This window comes from Cricetulus griseus, assembly GCF_003668045.3.
Source record: "Cricetulus griseus strain 17A/GY chromosome 1 unlocalized genomic scaffold, alternate assembly CriGri-PICRH-1.0 chr1_1, whole genome shotgun sequence".
Classification (NCBI taxonomy): domain Eukaryota; kingdom Metazoa; phylum Chordata; class Mammalia; order Rodentia; family Cricetidae; genus Cricetulus; species Cricetulus griseus.
In genome coordinates this window covers 225,042,192-225,054,882 of record NW_023276807.1, presented here as the reverse complement: position 1 = coordinate 225,054,882, position 12,691 = coordinate 225,042,192, and the positions used below count along the sequence as shown (strand labels likewise).

The 12,691-nt window shown below is 42.2% G+C and overlaps 1 protein-coding gene across 2 annotated transcripts in view; it reads left to right on the top strand.

Moving 5' to 3' along the window:
• The window catches only part of Piwil2 (piwi like RNA-mediated gene silencing 2), a 52,143-nt gene that overhangs the window by 12,865 nt on the left and 26,587 nt on the right, over positions 1 to 12,691 (top strand). For both annotated transcript variants that reach the window (XM_027390207.2, XM_035452329.1), the window contains exons 9-11: positions 47 to 160; positions 10,320 to 10,508; positions 11,069 to 11,153. In XM_027390207.2, the coding sequence (XP_027246008.1) occupies positions 47 to 160; positions 10,320 to 10,508; positions 11,069 to 11,153 (388 nt within the window). The remainder of the gene's footprint in view (positions 1 to 46; positions 161 to 10,319; positions 10,509 to 11,068; positions 11,154 to 12,691) is intronic.

Sequence of the window (12,691 nt, the reverse complement as noted above, 5' to 3'; positions counted from 1 at the left end):
ATGGAATTCCATGGCCCTGATGCTCTTGGAACACCTCTTTCTTCAGGTTGCAGATCTGGCCTGGCTACGCAGCTAGCATCCGGAGGACAGATGGAGGTCTCTTCCTGCTTGCTGATGTCTCTCATAAAGTCATTCGGAATGATTCTGTACTGGATGTCATGTGAGTGAATGATGGAATCCACCTTTAACACCATGATGGCACTGGACTCTGTCCTGTGGGGATTTTTAATCATAAAATGTATTAAAAGAATTGAAGCCAAGTACGGTGACTCCCCCAGGGCTGAGGCAAGAGGATCACCTCAAGTTCAAGCTTGACCTTGGCTGTCTAGAGGGTTCCAGACCAGCCTGAGGTACAGTGTGAGAACTTGTCTCAGAAAACAAAACAGAACAGAGAGCTGAAAGAGTGTGCTCTCTCCTGAAGTCTAGTGAGGCTAGGGCATCTGAGTTGGCATCTGCTGTTCTCCAGCAAGTCATACTTCCTGGGTGGGTGAGCCCTGTTTTTGAGTCTTGTGTCTGGCATCACTTTTATTGTCACACACAGGCTGAAGTGATTGGTTGGGTTTTTTTGTTTGTTTGTTTGTTTGTTTGTTTTTGTACTTCCCAGATGGTCTTATTCTGTATATTAAATAAGATAGTCACAGGCTAACCTGGAACTTAAGACTGTAGTCCAGGCTGGCCGCTAGTATGATTGCAGTGCAGTGCCACTTAGCTCTAGAGCAGATCTTCGGCTTTCAGGGGAACCTGCCACTGGACTGGCCACTACAACCTGAGGACCTTTTGTGTTATTATAGACCCAGGAAATGGCCAGAGCCACTCGCTCAGTCTTCAGAAATAGTAGATTTTTTTCATTGCCCAGGAATAACTTGCATATTTTGGTTTACCCGATGGGTTCAGTGTCACCTCTTGCTGCTACATTCTCAGTAACTGACTTAATGATTCTCCCAGTGAAATTTAGGACCATCTTCACGTCTGCTGAGCACTGGTGCTGGTCGGCTTGGCTGGGTTTTCTTCTGGCTGGCTGGGCTACCCCCATCTCCTTCCTGGTGCTGCCACCTGTCAGGTCTAACGCATCTCTGTGTTGTCCCCTGCTCTGGTGCAGGCCATGTGCTCCATTGTCTCCTTGGAGAAGGGTACATAGGAGGAAATGCTGTGCACCCCGGGTGTTTACCTTAGACTGAGTGAAGTTCTGGGCAGGAAGTCCTTTTCCTTCAGAATTAGGGCACTGCTGCTTTCCAGTCAGTCCGCTGATCATTGAGCGAGCAGAGCCATTTAGTTCTGTTTCTCAAGTCTTCAGTGTTGTCTTTACCATGAGTCCTTGTCCCTTTGGAAGGTTCAAAATGTCTCTTGTTGTTTTATTAGCATGTATTAATTACAGTCATGGTGGTTCCATGATATTTCACATGTCTGTGATGAGTTTTGGTCATCTTGCCCTCATCCCCTTTCTTGTACTCACGTTTACTCCTTGCCTCTTTCTAGTCAGTTGCTCTTTCCCTCGTGTGCATTATTCTGTTGGGCATATTTTTTGTAGTTCAGCAGTTTAGGGTTGCTCATGTGAGCACAGGTGAGAGCTGCTTTACCAGGAGCTGTGCGCCACTACAGAAAATGCTTCCTGTTGCTGTACAAAGACCACAGCACACGTTGAGATCAGACAGTTTCCAGAGTGTGCCCAGAACCAGAGTGATGTCAAGCTCTTTGAGGGCTTCAAGGAGGTGCTGCGGGGTGCAGAATTGCAAATGCTTTAATCTAATCAGGAAGTTCAAAATGAAGAAATTAAAATGGGCTCTGCCTAAGTGATAATTGATTGCAAGTGTGGACCCTGAGTAAATAAACCTTATTTCTAATAGCTCCATTGCTTCAGAATGGCCATGAAAGAGTTCTAATTGTATGTTTGCTCGGCTTGTAGTTTGGGGACTGGAAACTGTTGGCCTCCTTGAACCCATCTGTATTCTTTTTTGTGAGTTCATAGAAATAAAATTGTTTTATTCTGAAAAAAAAAACCAAAAATAAAATGCTTTCCAATCACCCAGTAGCTATTGGATCCTTAGAGAAGGGTGGGACCTTGCTAGCCTGTCCCCACTGGCAACCATTAACTTCCTGTAAATCTGTGGGGCGAGTAACCCCTCACACCCCATGATGGAATTTTGACTGACCCAGTTTCCTGCGGGTTTCTCAATGTAGTCTCCTGAAATATTACTTATTCTGTGTTCCTTTCTGTGCATTTTAGGATTCTGTCTGGAACAGTTTTCTTTTTGGCTGAAGTAATACTATAGTATGTTATTTAGTATAGATTTGCTGATGGCAATTTAGATGTTTATTTTACTTTTAAAATTCTGCACTTGGTAGCTATTTTCTTCTAACATTTTGTCTGTATTCTAGTATCTTCTAGCTTACATTGTATTCACAAGTCAACTGCCTGTGTTACAATTATTTTTTAAATTGTTAATTTTTGTCTTTGCATTTCAGAAATTTTGATATAGTTTATCTAGTTTAGTTCTGTTAAAGAAAAAAAAAAGTCATGACACTTGTTCAGAAATGGTAAGGTGGACTTTGTGAGGATCATTGGTGAAACCATGAGGTCCATTTGGGAGGGATGGACTCAGCTGTGAAGACCACAAGGCAAAATGGGACTGCTCTAGGTGGGCTTTTGCTGTGTTGCTAGGCTTGTCTCTAAACTCCTGGTTGGAGCCGGGCAGTGGTGTGGTACATGCCTTTAATCCCAGAACTTGGGAGGCGGAGGCAGAGGCAGAGGCAGGCTAGATCTCCCAAGTTCAAGGCCAGACCCAACCAGGTCTACAGAGTGAGTTCCAGGACAGGGCTACACAGAGAGAGACTCTGTCTCCAAAACAAAACAGAAACTCCTGATTGGGCTTAAGCAATCCTTTTGCATCAACATATCTGACTTGGGAAATGGGAATGTATAAAACAATAACGGTGTAGGGGAGAGTAAAGGGTTTACTAACAGGGAAGGAAACACTGCAGGGAGGGACTCTAGCCAAGCAGAATGAAGAGGATTCATGATGTGGCAGGCCTAGGACATCGCCTCGAGGGATGATGGCAATGAAGGCTTTGATCAGATATGGAAGGCAATCAGATATCAAGGCTGGGATTCTGGCTAAACTGACTCAGTCGGATTCTTGCTAAAATCTAGTACAGTAGTAGACATGGAAGGGCCCTACTAGACTAGAGTCTGGTCAAGGAGAGGCTCTTCTCACTTCCTAATAATGGTACTGTGAGGTCTGTGAGGTCCTTATGTTGGCCTTCACTCTTGAGTGTATCTTATTTATAAAATATGCAGGAGGGTAGAGTAGGAAAAGATTGTGCTTTCTGACTGGGTGTGCTGTCTGAGGGTCTTTTGGGGAAGCCCTGAGGGGAAACGAGTGGCCATGTTACAGGGCAGCCCTGTGGAGTGCTCACTTCCGTGGGTTAGTAACACATCTTGTTTCAGTTCAGCCTTGAGGTGGCTACAGCTGGCTTGGAACCTTGTCTGCAGCCTTGTGAGAGCTGCCTTGCTAAGCCGCACTCAATTCCTGATCCACAAAGACAGAGATAAGTATATGTCTGGTCTTTTTTTATATTGCTGTCGTTGTTTTTGTTACTGGAGACAGAACCCAAGGCTGTTATGCATGTTAAGCTAGCATCCCAGCACTGAGTACGGTCTAGCCTGTGTGTGATTTTTCTTACATCTGTTTGTTTATTTGTGTATATGTGTGTGTGTGGTGTGAAGGTCAGAGGATGGTTTGAAGGAATGGGTTCTCTTCCTCTACCTGGAAAATCCAGGAATCAAACTCAGGTCTTCAGATTTGGTAGCAAGTTTTTACCCACTGAGCCATCTAGCTGGCCCCAGTGTGATCTTATTTCATAGCTTTATTGAGATAAATGATGAAATATACTTACTTGGAGTGTGCTGTTCTGTGTCTGTTAGTGTATGCATAGTGCTGTATATTGTCACTGTAGACAGTTTTAGGACATTATCATCACTGCAGAGAGAAGCCCACACATGGCCATCAATTTCCATCTTTTCCCTCAGGTCCAGGGAAACTACCACTCTGCTGTTCTCTCTCTCTCTCTCTCTCTCTCTCTCTCTCTCTCTCTCTCTCTCTCTCTGTCTGTCTCTCTCTCTCTCTCTCTCTCTCTCTCTCTCTCTCTCTCTCTCGTCTCTCTCTCTCTGTGTGTGTGTGTGTGTGTGTGTGTGTGGTGTTCCTTCCTTCCCTCTCTCCCTTCCTTTTTTCCTACTGGTTGAGATTGGCCTCAGATTTGTAATCTTCCTGCCTCACTAATTTGTTTTCTGTCTATTACAAATATTTCATATGAAAAACTTTCTTGGTGGGCTGGAGAGATTGCTCAGAGGTTAAGAACACCAGCTGCTATTCCAGAGGTCCTGAGTTCAATTCCCAGCAACCACATGGTGGCTCACAGCCATCCCTTATGAGATCTGGTGCCCTCTTCTGGTGTGTAGATATACATGGAAGCAGAACATAACAAATAAATAAAATCTAAAAAAAAAAAAGAAAAAAAAAAGAAAAACTTTCTTGGTATGTTTTTAAGATCCATTCATGATACAGCATTCCTTTTTGCATGGAACAATATTCTATGATGCTGAAAATACTATATTTTCCTTTTTAAAATATTTATTTTTACTTTATTATATATGTATGAGTATATGCCTTATATGTGTGCTGATGGAGACCAGAAGATGTCTGTGAGCCATCCAGCATGGATGATGAGCTCTGGTCCTGTGGAAAACGACTGAAGTATCTCTCCAGCCCCAAGTACTTTCTCTCTCTCTCTGTCTTTTTTTTTTAAATGATCTTTAAAATGTTTTATTTACTAATGTGTGTGCATGCTGTATGTCTGTGGATGTGTCTGCTGCTTGGGTTTGGAGGTCAGAGGACATGGGTCCCAAGGATCAACCTCAGGTTGATAGGCTGGGCAGCAAAAGCCCTTCCCTGCTAAGCCACCTTGCTAGTCTTCCCTTAATTACTGAGCTGTTTGAGGGGCACTTGTGTTCACTGTTTGACTGTGACTTTTGTGTCCAGTCAAATTCACACACTTTGTGTGTGAATTGCCATTTCCATGTGCTCTATTTTAATCCTTTATTTAAACTAAGAACAGACAGACATTTCTTATGTGGGTTTTTATTTTTGTTTTGTTTTTTGACTCTTTGGGGGCCCACTACCCAGCTCCCAAATAAATTCATGGAGACGTATTCTTACTTATGAATGCCAGACCTTAGCTTGGCTTGTTTCTAGCTAGTGTTTCTAACTTAAATTATCCTGTTTCTATGTCTCTCTTTTAATTATGTATTTTTATGTTTATTTTATGTGCATTGGTGTTTTTCCTGAATATATGTCTATGTGGATGTCAGACCTTGGAGTTACAGACAGTAGTTAGCTGCCATGTGGGTGCTGGGAATTGAACCCAGGTCCTTGGAAGAGCAGTCCATGCTCTTAATTACTGAGCCACCTCTCCAGCCCTATCCTATTTCTCTTTAACTCTGTTTTTGCCTCTGGGCTTTTTAACCTTTCTGTATTCTATATACCTTTCTTTCCTTTAGTCTGTGGCTGGCTGTGTGGCTAGTCCCTGGCATCCTCCTCTCCTTTTCTCCTCACTCTTTTCCCTAGATTTCTCCTCCTGTTTATTCTCTTTGCCTGCCAGCCCTGCCTGTTTCTCTCTCCTGCCTAGCTGTTGGCTGTTCAGCTCTTTATTAGACCAATCAGGTGTTATAGGCAAAGTAAAACAGCTTCACAGAGTTAAACAAATGCAGTATAAAAGAATGCAACACATCTTTGCCTCATGAAATGAATTTTCCACAGCATAAACGAATGTAACATATCTTCTACATAACATATTCTACAACATTTATGTTCCTACCAGTGGTGGTGCAGTTTACCTGCAGCTTCGCTTGCTGTCATCAGTTTTTATTCTAACCACCTCTGTATGGGAAGTGAGTCTGTCTATGGATTTGATTGCATTTCCCTTGTGGCCAGTGATACTGAGCAATTTTTCCTGCACCTTTATTTTCATTCTCGTGCATTGGTGTTTTACCTGCATGTATGTCTGTATGAGGGTATCAGATCCCCTAGAACTGGAGTTATAGAGAGCTCTGATCTGCCATGTGAGTGGTGGGAATTGAACCTGGGTCCTCTAGAAGAGCAGCCAGTGTTCTTAACCACTGAGCAATCTCTCCAGTGCCTAAAATGCATTTTTAATTTTAAGATACGTGTATTTTAGACACAACTTGTCAGATACATAATTTGAGATGTTTTCTCTCATGTGAGTTGCCTTCCTGTCTTAGTTAGGATTTCTATTGTTGTGATGAAATACCATGACCAAAGCAACGTAGGAAGGAAAATTTACACTTACATATTGCTGTTCACCATCAAAGGAAGTCAGGACAGGTTCTCAAACAGGGCAGGAACCTGGAGGCAGTAGCTGATGCAGAGGCCTCAGAGGGGTGCTGCTTACTGGCTTGGTCCTCATGGCTTGCTCAGCCTGCTTTAGAACCCAGAACCACTAGCTCAGGGATGGCACCACCCACCATGGGCCGGGCTCTCCCACACTGATCACTAATTGAGAAAATGCCTTACAGCTGGGGGTTGTGGCACACGCCTTTAATCACATCACTTAGGAGGCAGAAGCAGGTTGATCTCTATGAGTTTGAGGCCAGCCTGGTCTACAGAGTGGGTTCTAGGACAGCCAGGGCTACACAGAGAAACCCTGTCTTGAAAACCAAAAAAAAGAAAATGACTTACAACATCATCTGATGGAGGCATGTTCTCAATTGAAGTTCTCTCCTTTCAGATAACTCTAGCTTGTGTGAAATTGACATAAGATTAGCCAGCACATCTCTTGCACCCTCCTTTCTTGTTGAGACAGGATCTTATTATGTAGCCCTGACAGGCCTGGAACTCACAGAGATCTGCCTGCCTCTGCTTCCTTCCTGATAGGGCTAAAGATGTGTACACCGCACCTGGCCCAGTTGCCTTATTTTTCATAGAACATTTTGGCACATAAAAAAATTTCAGTTTGATAAAGATAAATCTTTATTACATTTTATTTGCCTTTAATTACACTTCATATGTTTATGTATGTATTTATGTGTTTGTGTGATTGTGTGCACTCAGCATGCATATGGAAGTCAGAGAAGACAATTTGCTGAAGTCAGTTTTCTCTTTCCATCCATTCGGATCCTGGGGATCCAACACAGGCCATCAAGCTTGGTAACCAGTGCCTTCACTCACTGAGATATCTCAATGGCATTTTCAAATTTTAAATTATCTATATATTTTATATGTGTAAAAGTTGTTTTAAAAACATTTTTTGTGTGTGGTTTTAGGTATGAAAAGACCAGGATTTTCAACTTACTTTTTTAGATACAAATATTTTTTTCAACATAATTTTTTCCATTCATTTATTTAGCTCATAAATAAAGTCATGCACAATTATGATACATAATACAGTATGTTCACAATGGAATGGCTAAATTAAACCAATTAACATGTTATATCACACATATTCATCATTTTTGTTTTGAGAACACTTAAAGTATACTGTCTCACAACTTTTAAAATATAGCATATTGTTATCAACCATATTTATCATGCTCTCAGTAGACCTCAAGGCATCACAGAGTCCATGCCTCTTGTCCAACTGCAGTTTTATATCCTTAAACCAATCATTTCCCCATTGTTAAAAGACCCACATTGAAGCCTAATAGCCACATTCTGCTCTCTGCTCCCATAAGTTCATCATTTCTAGGTTACACATAAAATTGAAATTGTGTGACATTTGTCTTCCAGTGTGTCACTTATTTTTTTTTTGGCAAGCATATAACTTTACTACTTACTAAAGATGAAATCAAATTTGCATGCACAGGTGAGCACTCACTGAAACACCTTGGATTCATCACATATTTGAGTTTCAATTAGCATATATATATATATATATATATATATATATATATAGAGAGAGAGAGAGAGAGAGAGCAATAATGGCAATATGTTATGCATCAATAGCAGCAACAGCTTTTCCAGGTTCTGCAGTCATTTGAACAAAATTGTAGAGACATCCAGAATCAACATAATTTTTTATTAATTTATTTTTATATTCCAATCCTTCCCTCCTCTCCTCATGCTCCCCCCCAGCTTCCTCCCCCATCCCACCTCTCTTTTGCTCCTTGGAGAGGGTAAGGCCTCCTCTAGGACGTCTACTAAGACTGTCACCTCCTCTCATTGAGTCAGGACCAAGACACCTCTCCACCCCCACCCCCCCATGTCTAGGTTGAATAAGGTATTTCTCCATATAGAATGGACTCCAGTAAGTCAGTTTGTACATTAGTGTTAGATCTTGGACCCACTGCCAGTGGCCTCATATGTCGTCCCAGCCACACTATTGTCACCTATATTAAGGAAGTCTAGTTCGGTATTAGGTTCTCCATTTGTCAGACTGGATTCTGTTGTCTGTGGGTTTCTCCATCATGGTCTTGACTCCTTTGTTCATATTATCGCTCCTCACTCACTTTGATTGTACTCCAGGAGCTTGACCCATTGGTTAGTTGTGGATTTCTGTACCTGCTTCCATCTGCTTCTGGAAGAGGGTTCTAGCTTCTCTGGGGTTGTGGATTGTAGCTTGAGTGTACTTTGCTTTATGTCTGGTATTCACTTATAAGTGAGTACATACTATATTTGTCTTTCTGGATCTGAGTTACTTCACTCAGGATTTTTTTTTTCTAGTTTTGTCCATTTGCCTGCAAATTTTAGGATGTCATTGTTTCTTACTGCTGAGTAGTATTCCATTGTGTGTATGTACCACATTTTATTCATTCATTCTTTAGTTGAGGGACATCTAGGTTGTTACCAAGATCTATGGGTATTACAAATAATGTTGCTATGAACATAGTTGAGAAAATATCCTTGTGGTGTGAATGTGCCTCCTTTGGGTATATGCCCAAAAGGATTTTCAAGTTTTTGTGGTTGATAAGCTCAGTGTAGCACATTACAACTCTGTCCCCACCTCTCAGCCCTTCTGCAGGTGCTTCGCTGAGAGTAGTGAGGAAATGCAAGCACCCCTTAGCCCAGGACAGCACCAAGTCACCACTTTGCTTTAGATTGGTGTAAAAAAAAAGATTTAAACAATATTTAAAGTTCACTAGAGGTACCCATAAGTTCATTCACCCTGTGAGTACCTCTCAAAGAAGGGCTTCTCTGTGAGATGGAGCAACTATATAGAACTGTAAGATCTCGATGTTCCATGCTCTAAACCACTTAGCCATGTTTACTTAGGCCCCACACATACAGTTTAGCTTGTGGTTTAAAATAAAATTATGGACAAATTAGAGAACTTTTCACTGTTTGTTTTAATTGGAGGTCATGAGGATTTAGTTAAAAATTTTAAAATTGTATGTATATGTTTTGTCTGTGTGTATATCTGTGTAGCACATGCATGCTCAGTGCCCACAGAGGCCAGAAGAGGGAATAGGAGCTCTGGAATTAGAGTTATGGATGGTTGTGAGCTTCCATGTTACATGCTGGGAGTTGAACCTGGTCTGCTGTGCATGATTACATATGCTCTAAACCACTGAGCTATCTTTCTGCCTGTATTTTTTATTTTGTTTTGGTTTTGTTTTTTTCAGACAGGGTTTCTCTGTGTAGTCCTGGCTGTCCTGGAACTCCCTCTGTAGACCAGCCTGGCCTCAAACTCACAGAAATCTGCCTGCCTCTGCCTCCTGAGTGCTGGGATTAAAGGTGTGTGTTACCACCACCCCACCTTTTTTTTTTTTTTTTAAACAATGCAAGTGACTTTTCTTTGGGGGACCTCAGTTTAAAAAAAACAACAGCTGGGTGTGATGGCACATACCTTTAATCCCAGGACTCTTGAGGTAGAGGTAGGCAAATTTCTGTGAGTTCAAGTCCATCCTGGACTGCATACATAGTAAGTTCCAAGCTAGCCAAGGTTATCTTATAGTGAGACCGTGTTTCAAAAAGAGGAAGTAGTTGGGGTTGATTGGAGAGATGGCTTAGTGGCTAAGAGCTCTTGCTCTGGTTCCAGGGCAGCTGATGCTTCAGGTCTCCTTGGGCACTTAACACTCACGAGTGCATACCCCCTTGTAGAGATACACACACCAAGTGCACATAATTATAACAATAAAGTAAATCCTAAAAAAACAAAGATAGTTGGCTCATATCATGATTGCAACTAATACAGACTAAAAGCTGTGATCAAAGCCCTAGGCTCTTACCTCATTTATTGGAGTCCCCTATCTCTTTCTTATGACCCTGAGTGCACGGATGCCATCCAAAGCCTCTTGCCTCTTCCCAAAGGCATGCTATCTACCAGCAGAACAAGGAGCATTTCCAGGACGAGTGCAGCAAGCTTCTGGTTGGTAGCATTGTCATCACACGTTATAACAACCGCACCTACCGCATCGATGATGTGGACTGGAACAAGACCCCCAAAGACAGCTTTGTGATGTCTGATGGGAAGGAGATCACATTCCTGGAGTACTACAGGTACAAGAGAGAAGCTCACTTGGGTCTGTGGGTGGAGGTGCAGTGTGCTCTCCCAGTTTCTGGGTTATCAAGTGCCATTAATAGCACGGTACCTAACACTGTACAGATCCATAAAATGGCAATACATCTGAGACCGAAAGAGTTGTCTGTGGGGTCTGGCCTGAATGTGTTGCCCTTACAATTGGTTCTTCTGGTGCTTTTGGCAATAACTACATAAGTGAATTTTGGGCTATGAGTTGTAATTCTCTTGTTGATTTTGTCTGGTGAGTGAAGTGAAATTCAAGTGTTTAATCAGTATACTTTTATTTTACCTTTCTATTGTCTGAACCCTTTAACCTGATGTGTCTTTCACATACTTCTCTCCTTGGCTTACAGCGTTTGTTGTTTGTCTGTTAGCAAGGAAACTATAGCCTGCATTTTCCATTTAGTATGCTATGATCAGTTTCTGATGGGTTCTCATTGAGGGTAATGTGCAAATTGTAAGCTGCAGTAGCATTGGTAAGAGCTGCAGGGGTTGTTGTAGGAGTGGCAACACTGTTTCTTACTCTGTCCTACTTTAGCAAAAACTATGGGATCACAGTTAAGGAAGATGACCAGCCGCTGCTCATCCACAGGCCTAGTGAAAGACAGAATAACCATGGCACGGTGAGTGGGTCACTCCCAGCAATAGTCCTCTGTCCTGTTGGCCACATGTTATGTGCACGTGCGTGTACAGTGTGGTGGGGCACACTGGGCATGGTTTTTATTTTCCTAAATAAACACTCAAATGAACAACTTAGGTTAAAGGCATAAGGAAAATTCCATCTATAAAGATGAAAACTCCAGGGACTGGGGAGATGATAGAGTGGTTAAGAGTACTGGCTGCTTTTTTAAAGGGCCTGGGTTCCATTCTCACCCACATGGCAGCTCACAAGTGTCTGTGACTCCAGTTCCAGGGGATCTGAAGCCCTCTTTTGCCTGTGTGGGTACCAGGTACATATAATACAGGCAAGCAAAAACACCACTTCTTCTTCTTCTTCTTCTTCTTCTTCTTCTTCTTCTTCTTCTTCTTCTTCTTCTTCTTCTTCTTCTTCTTCTTCTTCTTCTTCTTCTTCTTCTTCTTCTTTTTTTCTGTAGCTTTGGAGCCTGTCCTGGAAGTCTCTCTGTAGAGCAGGCTGGCCTCAGACTCACTGAGATCCAACTGTCTCTGCCTCCCAAGTGCTGGGACTAAAGGCGTGTGCCACCATGTCTGGCTGTAGAACACTTTTACATTTAAAAAAAAAAAGGATTTAAATTTTGATATGAGCATGGTAGCACATTCCTGCAATCCCAGCACTTGGGAGGCAGGCAGATTTCTTGAGGTCAAGGCTAGCCTGGTCTACATAGTGAGTTCAGGCCTGCCAGAGCTCAGTAGTGAGACCCTACCTCAAAAAGAAAAAAATACTGAGTTTATGGGAGTTGGGGAGATGGCTCAGTGATCAAGAGCACAAAGTGCTCTTCCTGAGGAACTGAGTTCAATTCCCAGCACCCATATCAGGCAGTTTACAACTGCCTGTACCCCAGCTCCAGGGGATCTGACACCTCTGACCTCTGGACACTTGCATTTAGTGTGTATACCCCACCACACACATGCTCATTATTAAAATAATAAGAATGAATCTTTAAAACACAGGAGCAAATCTGTAGATTTAAGAGGGAAGGTGTGACATTTATTTTAACAAAAGGGCCCAGAGAATTGCCTTGGCACCATTCTTAGTTTATTTTTTAAAATTAATAATTTTTTTTTTGATTTTTCGAGACAGGGTTTCTCTGTGTAGCTTTGGAGTCTATCCTGGCACTTGCTCTGGAGACCAGGCTGGTCTGGTCTGGAACTCAGTGATCTGCCTGTCTCTGCCTCCCGAGTGCTGGGATTAAAGGCTCGTGCCACCAACACCCGGCCAATTAAGAACATTTAAATTGGGCTGGAGAGATGAGATGGCTCAGAGGTTAAGAGCTCTGACTGCTCTTCCAGAGGTCCTGAGTTCAATTCCCAGCAACCACATGGTGGCTCACAACCATCTATAATGAGATCTGGTGCCCTCTTCTGGTGTGCAGATATACATGGATCATTCTGCTTCCATGTATATCTGCACAGCAGAAGAATGTTGTATACATAATAAATAAATTTAAAAAAAGAACATTTAAATTTACTTATTTTATGTGTA